Genomic DNA, 13,456 nt, shown 5'->3' on the forward strand with positions numbered 1-13,456 from the left:
GTGTTGTTGTTCTTTTTGCTTGTAAGCTGTTCGTTCTCTTTTGATCTTATCGTTTTCCGGGTTTTGGCTTTTGTCCTCCCTCTCTCTTTGTATTTGTTTTTCCTTTCTTAATAAATGATTTGGGTGTTAAAGCAGACATTCCCTCTGCTCCCCATCTTTTGCTTAAAAAAAAAATGTTACACTACTTCTAAAGTATTATTTTTTCTTTAATGAAAAACAAACCAATAGTTGATTAGGATAATTTGGTAAAATTGTTATGACATTTGACTACTTTATTTCATTCCTTAATTTATATACAATTGACTAAAACGACACTCATTTTGAAACGAATAGAGTACATATTATTTTTCAGTAACCGTAACACGTTAAGCATTAATCCACACGGCCAAAAGTATTTGACGGAAGACACACTTACAAACACAAGTGCAGTACAAAGATAGTAAAAGATCATGCAAATATTTAGGCATGAAGAACATTTCACGCTATTTATAATAAAATTAAGCATAAAGAATATTTAAAGACCATTGTTCCATTCTCTATAATAATACATACATACAGACATACATATACGTTATTGAACTTAAATAGTCATACACATAATTTTTTTTGTAACAAAAAAAGAGAAAATTTGTTCTTCTTATCGATGGCGAAAAAATCTTCAAACATATAGGCAAAAACATAATGATACTATTTGCTTCAAAAAAAATTATCATGTTTGACCAATTTTTTTTTTTTTTTTTATCATGTAAAACGCTACTCCTACTAAATTTTCATGGGTTTGATTAATTAAAAAAAAATTGCATGAGTTTGTTTGCCAGTCACTTTCAATTACAGATTTCGTTAGAGATTATCTTTTAAAAAACAAAATCAAGTAGATGAATTACATTGAACGCAGACGTAACCCAATAATCTCGTTCCTATATTCATTAATAATTGTTAATACGTTTTTCATATCCTGACGGGAATAATAATACAATAATAATTTAGTTTAATGATATTAAACGCAGCAATATTAGAAAAACAGGAACCTTCGAGGTTGTCGTACTTTGTATTATTGTTGCATTTTATAAATTTTCAACACATTATTTCCTTTGACCAATGTTGTATAAATAAACAATACACACGAGGATTTACGTATCCAATCAAAAAAGTTAGCAATAATGAATCAGATGAAGTGGTGCGAATTAGAAGCAACAAGATTAAGGTGCAAAGAACATCCAAATGATAAACAATTACCAGGTGTTTGTTCCTCTTGTTTAAGAGACAAACTCTCAAACCTATACTCCAAGAACCCTGTTGATTCTCTCTACTATTGTTCTCCTTCTTCTCCTGCTTCTCCTCAACCTATTGACGATGCCTCAACTAATCATGGGTCTTCATCTCATCGTAGTAGACGCTTTCGTCGGAATGCTTCACAAGCGACCAGTACTGCTTCTTGTATGATAAGCTTTAATCATGCGTTGAACTTGAAGAAGAGCAAGTCACTTGCCGTTGTTTCGAGGAACCGAGTCAGGGAGAGGGATGTTGGTGGAGGTAGAGGAAGAAAGAAAGATGGCTTTTGGTCCAAGGTACTCAAATTGAGGAAAAAGGATACAGAGGAATCTGTAGTGAATTCTAGGACTTGAAGGTGGACATGATTTGTTAGATATTATATATGCAGTTGTATCATAATTTGAGTGAGGTTTCTGTTGTGGATCGTATCAGAAATTTCAGTTTTCTTTAGATTTCAATTGTCAATTACGATGTTAGTATTATTATTGTATTCCCTCAACATAAATGGCAAAATCTTGCATTCTTTCAGTTCTCCATGTGTTCTGTTTCGTGAAGAATTTTAAGCAGATAACCTCATCGCCAAATATTAATTCTTCTGTATTCTGACACAAATATTTTATTTTCATTCATGTCTACAGTATTTAAAAATGAAGACAACATAGTCAAAATGAAATATGAATAAAATCATGAGTGGAATTACAGGGAAAAACGTTTTCCAGTCCAACAAGTTCTGATTTACACGACAAATATTAAATGTTGTCTAAAAATATACTTCTAACTTCTTAACAATTAATATCATCCGAAAATATATTACAAATTTAATAAAGGTTTTTGAGCAGCGATGACTTGGTGAAAAGTAACGTTTAAAATGAATCTATGAATCCAAGCCAGGCAAAACATGGTCTTTTTTTTTTTTTTTTTTTACAAAGCTAAAGCACCTAAAAAGGTATAACAACAAAACAAAAGAAAGAAAAACTACGCTATATGGAACCAAGTTCCCATAGAGTCAGCGGAAAATCAATTTTAAGTATTGTTTCTAAATTCTAAGGATCAGCTAGATTCTATGTGACATTGATTTGTAATGTATATGAGTTTCTGTAGTAGCCTATCTTTTCATCTTTAGGTTGTAATGGGTGATTAAGTATTGGTTTTCTAACATTTAAAATTTTCCCATCACTGTACAAGATAATATGGACCTGCATTGTCAATCCAATAACACTTTACACCCGTATGCTCTTGCCAAATGATGAATATCATCAAAAAGGACAACAAGCATCGGCTTCCATCTTAGTCCTCGTCATTGTAAGTAACTTGGTTCAAAGATGGCTGTTTTAGTCTTTGAAATATCTCATCAAGTGACTCAGACGAGGACCCACGAGAGACTGTATTTTCCAGAGTTTGCCGTAGGGGTAAAAACTTTTTGGCCCCTATGTTGGACTTGAAACTCTGAAAGCCTGTCTTCATTGTTTGCCATGTCGAAGCCAAACCCGAAGATGGTGCTCCAGCTGAATTTCTAGAATTACTACTGCCTTCATCAAGCCCAGAATAAGAGGCTACATTTTTCTCTTCTGCCTTCAATTTAGATGATGACCCACCCTGCCCTCTAATTGCAGCGTACTTGCTGCTTATGGCTTCTCTACTTGAGCCATATCTCCTTGTCTCTTCATCCATAGTTTTGGATATACCTCCGTTCACTTCTTCAGTAATTAAATCGGAAGTTGTCTTCATTTCAACACCGTTCCTCTCCTGAAGAAATACAAGGTATAAGATAAGTAAAAAGTATAGTACCAAAAGAAAATAGTAGTTCCAAACGTCATACACTGCAGCTAAAGAATCCATCAGGTCAAATTACATGATGGAAAACAATGGAGACAATATTGCTTCCACTTTTTGAAGGAATGTCTACATACCACATAGTTGTTACCCGATTCAATATCAAGTCCGTTGAAATTCCTTGCAAGTGGAACAACCTGCTCTTCCCCAATTTTGCGCCCTTGTTCTAGCCAAGACCGCTCTACAAATAAAACAGAACCAATCAAGCATAAGTATTGCAAAGTCAGCATTCAATAACTCACATAAGATTTGTCATGTACCAACTTGAACTAAAATATTAACCAACTTGAACAATGGGAATTTTCATTTCATACCTTTTTGTAAAATAATTATTCCGGATGGATCCAAACCATCCATATCCTCCGCTTCAGTTTTAAAAATATATCTCTTCCAGCTCCCCAGAAAATTAAATACTTTGTCAAAGAAGTTGCTTGCAACCAAAACGGTGTATGTAACCATAATAAGCGGATAAATTTTGTTAAACTTGTCCCCAAATAAAGGGACGGCGTTGTCAATGTTCCCCATTCGCTGCAATCATAGATAAATTGTGCACTGGATTAAAAAAGTGAAGGAAAGGAGCAAAAATGTTATGGGGAAAAAGTTTAGATAATTTAGTAGGTTCTAACTAAGTCAAACATAAACGAATGAAGTTATCATGAAACAAATATAGAAAAGACGTGTAAAACTAAATAGAAGTCAACAAAACTAAGAAAAACAGGTTATCTTATGTTGGACAAAAATTAAAATAGACAGAAGGAAATAAATTTTCGTCCATAAATTTAATGAAGAAATAGTTGAGTGCATTATGGGAGTGTTTGGCCCAGCTTATTGCTGACTTTTCTAGTCCTTAAGAGAAGTTGTGCCATACAATTTTTGAAGAAAGCACAGTAGGCAAGGTTGGCAAAATAGATGAAACGGCATCAAAATATCCTATATGAATCAAGTTGAATGATGCACCATATTAAATCTAAATCCCTCTTAATGGTTTGAATAATTAGGAAGTAATTTGATGTTTATGCCAAAAAGATAAGCACAGAGAAAAATCACAGCAGACAGTAATGCATGGAATCACATCCGTCGGCAGTTTTGTTGGATTAGGCAAGATAAATAATATTTAAATGGAATTCACGGATCAAAAGAGTCATGAGAATACCTTTTCAAATATAGTTTCTTTATTAGGACCGAGGCGAATGAGATTGAGGAAGTTGTATGATATAGGGGGTGCATAACGGGCAACCATCCTGGGAAAAAATAGGATATAAATATAACTGGTATCCATTTGACAGCATAGGTGAAAAACAAACAAATATGAGTGGTGGAAATATCAAATGAAGAAAACATACGAGCATATCATAAGTAAGTTAACTGAGCTGGTTTGTCTGGGCGTCAGTGAGTAAAACATCAACATTCCGATTTTGAACAAAGAGTAGTATGTACAGATGCACATGTACATGAGTGGAACAAAAGCAAATGCCTGTACAAGAAATTGAAGGTAAGTGATTCCATACATTCTTACAAAGATCAGAGTGTGAACAAAAAAGTATACCATAGTACATGATTCACATTACTAAAAATAGATTGTTGTATTTTACAATAAAGGGACACTGAACTCTAAATTGACATGAATGCATCTCTGATGCTAGTAAAACAGTTGAGCACAACTTTGACATGAGATTCAAAAAGAAGTTTGTCTTCATTTCAAATCAAAAGTAGCAACGTAGAATCAAAAGCATTTCATTGAAGCACAGACACATGCGAGATTCCATTAGTAATTTGTTCACATTATGTACATCCCTAAGCCAAAAGGGCAGTAAACTTATTTCATAAAAATGAGAGACAGACACACCTATTTTAGAAGAAAATGACATATGATGCCGACCAAAACACTAACAAAGCCCATCTAATCACAAAGAAGTTTATATCAGATAGGATAGACTTCAATTTTATTTAATACGTTATATGATTTCCAAAATATTTCTGTTAGATCATAAGATAATATCTCACAATATCTTGATATTATGTTGGAATATCTTAGTTTATTTATCTCCTAATATTAATTTCTAAATTACTTGGTTATTAATTATGATTTTCTTCCTAACTTTCCAATTTACTTAGGATTAGAAGGGGCCTTGTATCATAACTTTCCAATTGTTAGTAAGGGTTATTATTTCTATCCTCTTTTTATCTAAAATCCAATAACTTCAACGATTTCACAATAAAATCTTCACCCAAAACTCTTTTAAAAAGGTGAAAAAGATTTCACACACACACTCACACACACACACAGCATCTCAATATCCAGCATCCGAAGAACAAAAAACTCTAAGAAACTCGGTCTACCTGCACCAGCATCTCCCATGTCCAAACAAATTTTATAAGGATGGAGAAGCACATTTTAAAAGCTTACATATAAGAATCTTTCTTAATGGAAAACAATATATATTAAAAAATCTCAACAGAATCAGTCTACCTGCACAAGCAGCTCCTGTGTTCGAACGGATCTTATAAGAATGGAGAAGAGCGATAGATCAATGCTAGGCAGCAGAGTTGCCTCTGCTAAAAGAATTGCAACAGACATGATACCAAGTAAAACAGCCATGCCTTTCTCAACTTGTTTCCTTAAAACGCATTTCCAAAAAAATTCTGCAAATAATAACCATTAATACAAAACCACGATTTCAATGCCTCTAACCAAAATATTCCGTATTCAAAAGAGAAAGAAAAATGAGGAGTTATCCTTGAATGTTAAAATGGTACAACATAAGATATACCAAGAAACCTTATTCGAGAAAGGCAAAACAAAAGTGAGATAAAACTCAAGAAACTTTTATGCCAAAAACAAAAGTATGTATGAGCAAATATATTGACTTCTCACTAGGTTTGTAAATACTGTATTCAAATTCTCTCATATAAAAACCTAAGGAGGTATATTTATTTGGGGTTTTCAATCATTTGCAAATTTGCACATGTTAACAAGTTTTAAATAGTAACTTTGTCTTGTAACTTGTGCATTTTATATTAAATACTCCCTCCGTCCCGAATTAGCTGAGCCACTTGCTCATTTCACACATATTAAGAAAAATGTATAAATAAAGGAGAGAGAAAAAGTGGTTTTAAGTGCTCTTGTTAAGTATTGGTGCAAAGTGGAATATATTGAATTGGGAATGATGAAAATAGTATTAATTAGAGTTATAAAGGGGAAAAAGTAATTAATATTGTATTGAAAATTGAAATGGCTCAGTTATTTTGGGACACTTTTTTTTGGTAAATGGCTCAGTTATTATGGGACGGAGGGAGTATGTAGCTTTTTAATAAATAGTTGTTAAGTTACTACTTTTAGTAGCTTTAACATGTGCAATATTGCACATGTTAGACAAACCGTATTTATTTTGCTCCTACACAATATTGCAATCATCTACAACAAAATAAAAATATGTACAAAGAGATCAATATATTTTTTTTTGCTAATAGAGATCAATATTCAATAGGATAAGAATTGCTAAAGAAGTCTTATTTACAATAGTAAATGCATGAGTAGTCGGATATGGAGCGTTATTTTTTGTTGATATCTACTTCACAGAAGAGATAATGTTCACGAGCCATCACAAAAATCTAATCAAAAGAGTATTACAGATAATATATATAAAAAATAATCCATGCAATCCCAGATGCAGCAAAGAAATATTCTGTGAACATAAAAACAATCGGGTTTGATAATAAATTCTTGTAATTACCCAAAGTATTAAATAGGGATCCCAACTTGCCAGTCCGATCAGATCTGATGCTTGAATTATATTCCCTGAAATTATAGCATGAAAATTTGGGTAAGGTGGGGGGTTCTAGAACTGCAATATATTCTACAATTTATAGAATATTAAAGTATTGTTCTAAACCAATGAAACAGAAAACAAAATTAGGAGCAAACCATCCAGTTGACTTGCGGCGTTCATAATTCTTTATCGTATCTTCCAACTCAAGGGCTTCCAGTACATAAGTTATATACTCACTGCAAAAGCAACAATATCAAATCAATTTTGACGGTCGTTGAAGGAAATCTATGGTGCCTTTGTTGTAAAGATTTGACAGAACAGAAGTAATAGCTACAACAAACAATAAAGCTGCGATATATATCATATCACCATATATAAGACCACACATATGGTTTAGGCATTATCATTGACATGCAGAGCAAAAAAAAAAAACTCGATCAAATAAATGTTTTCCTCGGTGTAAAAACATAACAACTGAATTTAGCACACAAACGTTGCAACAGATTCAAGATCACATAATACCACTAGATACTAAATTGATTACATGCTTACCTTTTGTATCTATAATACTCCTCACGAGCATTCCGAAGATGACGCCTTAGTTTAGCCATTGACTTCTCATCTGTATCATAATCCATATCATTTTCCCCTAATTGCCCACCTTGTGGTTTGAAGGACGGATCTTCTCTAAACTGAAAATTTGAAAGTTATGTCTTAACAAAGATAGCAAATACGGATTCTGTTTCAAAATCCTTAATCAAATAAGGTAAGCTTAAGTGCTCAATAATACCATTTGAGTAAGCATATCGTCAATAATATTCATATAAGGTCTCAAAGGATCCCGCTTGGACATCTGCTTGGAAGTTGCTTGGGCAACCTATATAATTCAAATAAATGATCATTAAGCTCCAAGAACTACATGTAGGTGTTGGGGGTCAGGCTGTAGCATTACTTTTAAAAATAGAGTTACTCAAAAGCAAGCAATTCTTATTTTAAATCATAACCATGCCCGCAAGCAAAAAAAATAAATAAATTTAATGCATCTGAGATCTTTCGTATGTAGAAAAATTGATCAAAATCTAATTTTCATTGTTCTTATACCGCCAAATACACTGCTCAAAAGCAATGCTTTCCCCAAAAGGACAAAGAAATGAAGAATTGATGGGAATGCGCAAATGTCACCCACTGACACTGGAAACCAATACTCCACAATGCATATTTTCTGCTCAGCATGAGTTTCAAAAATTTAAATTTCTATTGTATACAGAACTTGAAATGAAGCTAACTGGAGAAAGACAATTGGAGAGGGTGGTTCTTTTTAATAGAAGTAATACACAAATTGTAAACAAGAAAAGGTGGTTCTATATTTTGCTTCAAGGTGAAAAATTAACAAATTTTCCAAACTTTATGTGCACTAGGAAAACTTTCTATAAATCAATTCACAGCAATGTCTTTCTTGTAAAAAAAAATTAAAAATTCACACACAACAATGTCTTCTCAACACTAAAATTGCAAAATCTATTTTACATTCAAGTTGAATGAACCACTTACAACAATAGCATTTGAAAGTTCTTGGTGAGCTTCATCAAGTTTGACAGCCATTTGGGCAATTTTGTGGGAAAGAACTTTCTGGCGGGTGCCCCAATCAGCGTTTCTCCAAATGCTTTTAGGAATTTCACTTAAACCAAAGCCAAGAAGAAATGCGCCAGTAACAAGTCCAAATGTATTTGAGCAAGTCATGGCAAATCCCATAAGACTCCCAGTCCTGCTTACAGAAGTATCAATTAACTAGAAATCATTCCTATAAAAAGTGTGGTTCTATTTAAAATAGAAAATAAACACATAAGACAAGTGAAAAGGTCCTACTTCATGCTAACTTGTCAACCATGACAAAAAATAGACAAATAGTTGGGAAGTGAACAGAGATGTTTATGACTGAACAGAGTCGTAACTCACATGCAATTTAGATCTGTGATTTATTTATCCCATGAGCCTAGTTCTCACACTTAATCGAGATACATGCATACAATTATGATTGGTTTGATGCAAGGGAAAGGAATGGAATGAAATCATAATAGGTTCCATTGTTTGGAACAGAATTGAATAGAACATGATGAAGTGCATTCGATCCCATTACGTTCAATACCACAATCCGTCTTCCTTTCAAACTTGAGGGTATTTGGGTTGGGGGGAAACATTCTTCTCCATTCCATCATTAAAATGTATTCCAATTTATTCCGTTTTTGATAAGAGGCTCAACACTATTGGAACATCATAGCACCTCCCCACCCACCCCGGTCATATTATTTTCAGGGTTTTTGAAACGTCCTCAAAACAGTGTTAGCCACGGAGTAAATGCGCATATGGCAAAAGACTATAGAAGTTAGATTGAAATCTGAACTTGCAAATGCAAAGCTTATTCAGACAGATACCTATATTGCAGAAGTCTCTTAAAAATCTCATTACTCACACACACTCGGAGGGAGGGAGAGTTGATCGGCACAGGCTCAGATTTCAAAACATCAGTCCCTCATATCATGACAATGCATGCAGTCAAACGTCTTAACAAAGCATGTCTACATGTGTGCCATTGAGGATACTGTATGAAGTTACAAAGTGAAAATAGAAATCTTGACGAGAGACTCTAAAAAGCAATAACTTGGAGCTAATATCATATTAAAACAAGCTAAAATCAACAATTACGAAAAGTAAGGCTAGGAGGATGAAACAAACCAGGTCCTGTGCATCATAATGAGAAGAATAATTCCGAAAAGACCAATGGATCCCACGATTAGATAGAAAACCAAGTTAACATGCACACTAGTCTTCAATCTTTCTGATACAGTGAAATCCCCAGCATCTTCAAAACCCTGAATAAGGGGTGCCACAGCCCTGCTTAGGAAAATAATTTTAATATGAGGAAATTGCATCTTTGATCCGTAAAAACTTATATATTTCCTTGCTATATCATGATTAATATTTAGGCATGCATATAAAACAAATTAGCAAGCATATACAGAATCAGCTAAATTTTGCAAATATACATAGAAGCTACCTCATACCTTACACATAAGGAAGTTGAATATTTAATATATTCAAAGTTTCAAATTTGTTGATCATTTACATTAAAGAGTTACTTCAGATTGACGACTTACAGGTTATAAATTAGATTAGATGCAATGCAAGACAAGGTCTGCAGTCCACAGACAAAAAACAAGGATTCTGAAGAAATGTTTGGGTTTAGAGCATTGAGGGAGCAAAGTAGCTATCACATGATAAACCAAACTGGCTCAAATAACCTTGGAGTTTGGATCATCAACATGTGGAGCTAAAAATTGGCATGCCTTTCTAGAAGGCTGTAAAAGTGATGCAAACATAAAATCACAAAAACTTTAAATTGGCGTACCAAGTAAGCAAAAATGTACTCCAATATGACCAGCTCCAAAAGAAAGAAATGCCTCCATTCTCATTGTGAGAAGCTATCGTCTGAAAGTGTCATAAAACACCATTAATGAACGAAACAATGCACATACAGTTCTTCAACTAACCACAATATTTTCACCTTATAACGATATAAAATTGAAAAAATGTACCATTCGAAGGAAAAAATAAAACTTATTACTAGCCCAATAACAGTCAAATTGAACTTAATATGAAAGAAAAGGCAATGCAGCAAATTAAAAACCTGACTTAATTTACACAAGCTTAACCATAAAATAAAAAGGTGTGAAGCTGTCTGCTCCATTATAAGGAGGCAGCATATTTTTTGTTAAAACTTAGGAGTTTAGACATCACTAATCCACAAAGTATATCTTTCCTTTCTGACTTTCTAAATCTTTCTCCTGGTTTCTAATTTAAAAACCAACTGTTCACAACTTCTCCATGTACACAAGCCTCTTTCGAAAGATTAGTCCATTGGGTCATGAGGGAGCCCGGGGATCACTGCATTGGGTGAATAGCAACCACATAAGGCTTTAACACCACATTTTCACCCAAAACCTTAGTGCATTACGGTATATAAGTCATCTCACTTTATGTTGCTAAACTAACATCTATTTTTTTATCTAGCATGGAACTTCTAACTCACACTTGACATACCAACACAGGCTTCCTAATCAAACATCCAATTCAACATTGTTTTTAATAACCTTCAAGATGGCATTTTTAGTGTCATGGTGAGTTTGTCAGAATCACGGCGGCTCATCTCATGGTGATTTTGAGAAACTCACCATGATACACAATCCTATCATATCCTAAACCTAGAGTGCTAAATAAGTTAAAAAATCTACAGAAGTAACACTACAACAGATTATATAACAAAACAATCGCAATTGAAGTGATGAAGAACAGAATGAGAATCGGTACCGCCCAAATATCAGCAGGGACGAGAATGATAATGGAAAGAGAACAGAACCAAGTATATCCAACGGTGAAAAGCACGTATCTAGGAACATCTGGACCAGCGAAGTACCTCAACGTGAAAAGCACCATTCCCGTTGTTAGAGGAAGCGAGATCAGGTAAAACACCCACATCTCTCTTACTCCCTCTCACACACACAAACGTGATTATAGATCCAATAATCGATTATAGATCGAAATTGCGAGGTGGCGATTGTTAGATACGTGCTCGCATCAGCGCCACCTCTTGGCGCGCCTTGAAGAGGTCAAAATTGGCGTTTAAGGTCTGAATGGGTTAAATTATGTTTGTTGCCACCGCGTTTTGGTTTCCGACGAAAAAAAGCACTTACTGTGATCGCTTATACTACAATACAAGTGTTCTCGTCTGTGTTAAGTTTTTGTCACGTTTATAAATCGTATAAAAGGTTGCTGAACGGAAGTTCTTCTTTTTTCCGTCGGCGTTCAACTTTTTATTTATTTAAACATTTATCGAAGAAAATTACCAAATTAAGACTCGGTATTCTTTCAAAAAAGGAGAGTTTATTTTTTAGCAAAGGAGAGTTAAATAAACTCAAGTATGGTTTTCACCTTCAAAAAAAAAATATTGAATTTTTGTATGAATTTTTTAAAAAGTTATTATTAATTTTTTTTCCGTTTTAAAAATTTTAAATTTTATTGTGAAAATTTTTATGATGTTTTAAACATGTCTATAAAATTAGAGAAGGAAATTTAATCGTGAATATATACTCGTACGAAATAATATTACGATTTTGCATGTTTCGATTGAAAAATCATAATAAATTGAGGCGTCTTCGAAATGTTATGAAAATTTGTAAATCCTATTTCTGTATTTTTATAGAGGTAATTAAGATGAATAAATGAGATGTTAAAAATTAAAACTTCGAATCTTAGATATATTATGTAATATCTTTACTAACTTAATTAAGCTAACATGAACGATTAAAACTTTTATTTTAATTATATCGATGTTTATTAAGTAACATATATTTCCATAGTTTTACTTATATCTTAATTGATTTTGATACACTTAAAATTTAAGTCTTACACCATAAAAAAAATTCACAATCAATCACATGCGCGTATATAAAAATAAATATGATTAATAATAATTTTTTTAATGATTTGACGATTGTAATTTATTGACAACGTATAAAATATTTTTTACATTCATAATGTATATGAATGTAAAAGGGGTAGGTTTATTATCAACCATGTACTGGGTTCGCGATCTGGAGTCAGGTATTGTGGACTTTGAGATTGATTCCAAAATTGTGATAAATAGTCTTTATGGCAGTAAAAGTGGCGTCTCTAATTTTAGCGCAGTAATAAATTGAAGGTGAGAAAAACACAAGAAGGGGGGGTTGAATTGTGTTTTCTTTTTCTGTCTAAAAAAATTCTTCTTCTGATAAAACTTCAGAAGCAGTTTGAGAGTGCTTCTGATGAAATGATCAGAATCAGATATGCAGCGGAAAGAACAGAGCAGAGAAAAGAAAGACAAAGACACAAGCAGTTATCCTGGTTCCTTCCACAACACGGAAGTAGTCCAGTCCCCCTTGCACTTCCAAGGAGATTTCACTATAATCACAAGATTACAACTGCTCAATACTTTCTAAGTATGAGACTTCACAAAACTATGCTCAAGCATACACGCAAGAGTCTTCCAATGCTCAAGCACTAAGCAAGAGACTTCTAATGCTCAAGCACGCAGGCAAGAGACTTCTAATCAAACAAAAATACAGAGAATTGAGTTTGAATTGAACACTTGATATACAATCAGTGGTGTTCACAATACAATACAGAAAAGACTCTAGACTATGAATTTCTAAGATGTATCAAATCAGTGCAGAAATTCAGTGTGCTTTGTAGTATCAAATTGACAGAGTTTTGGCGCTTTTGTATTTATGTATATCTCTGTTTTATCTTCAAGTCTTCACTCCTTTATATAGAGGCGTGAAAGAGACGTTGAGATAATCAGCACGTCTAAAGAGTCGTTTGAAATCCTTTGATTATCCACCAGTGATCCTTTGCCTGATTTGGGTGTAGTCCTTTGAAGAATAAACTTCAAATTCATTCCCATCTTGAGTTGTACAAATTCTGCAGGCATGGCTGTTGTTTTGTCTTGTAGCGTAGACAGAAAACAGAGTAGTGGAGGTAGTGGTTGT

General features: G+C 33.5%; 2 protein-coding genes across 3 annotated transcripts; one reads left to right on the forward strand and one right to left on the reverse strand.

Moving 5' to 3' along the window:
- Positions 1 to 1,043: 1,043 nt before the first annotated feature.
- Positions 1,044 to 1,805, forward strand: LOC11411487 (uncharacterized). Its single transcript, XM_003601874.4, has one exon. It carries the CDS (start codon positions 1,161 to 1,163, stop codon positions 1,623 to 1,625), a length of 465 nt encoding a protein of 154 aa, XP_003601922.1. The 5' UTR covers positions 1,044 to 1,160; the 3' UTR covers positions 1,626 to 1,805.
- A 236-nt stretch (positions 1,806 to 2,041) lies between these two features.
- On the reverse strand, positions 2,042 to 11,733 carry LOC11414785 (LMBR1 domain-containing protein 2 homolog A). 2 transcript variants are annotated; one of them, XM_003601875.4, is made up of 14 exons: positions 11,241 to 11,730; positions 10,282 to 10,361; positions 9,609 to 9,767; positions 8,427 to 8,640; positions 7,666 to 7,752; positions 7,428 to 7,567; positions 7,031 to 7,111; positions 6,840 to 6,904; positions 5,576 to 5,748; positions 4,449 to 4,579; positions 4,259 to 4,346; positions 3,420 to 3,633; positions 3,183 to 3,286; positions 2,042 to 3,018 (listed from the first exon to the last, which is right to left on the reverse strand). In XM_003601875.4, the coding sequence occupies exons 1-14, from the start codon at positions 11,406 to 11,408 to the stop codon at positions 2,560 to 2,562; spliced, it is 2,163 nt and encodes a 720-aa protein (XP_003601923.1). In that variant the 5' UTR covers positions 11,409 to 11,730; the 3' UTR covers positions 2,042 to 2,559. The 2 variants fall into 2 exon arrangements, with proteins under 2 accessions (XP_003601923.1, XP_039687564.1); XM_039831630.1 differs by lacking the exon at positions 2,042 to 3,018 and having other exon boundaries at positions 3,183 to 3,303; positions 11,241 to 11,733.
- Positions 11,734 to 13,456: the final 1,723 nt, after the last annotated feature.

Source organism: Medicago truncatula, chromosome 3 (assembly GCF_003473485.1).
Source record: "Medicago truncatula cultivar Jemalong A17 chromosome 3, MtrunA17r5.0-ANR, whole genome shotgun sequence".
Lineage (NCBI taxonomy): Eukaryota > Viridiplantae > Streptophyta > Magnoliopsida > Fabales > Fabaceae > Medicago > Medicago truncatula.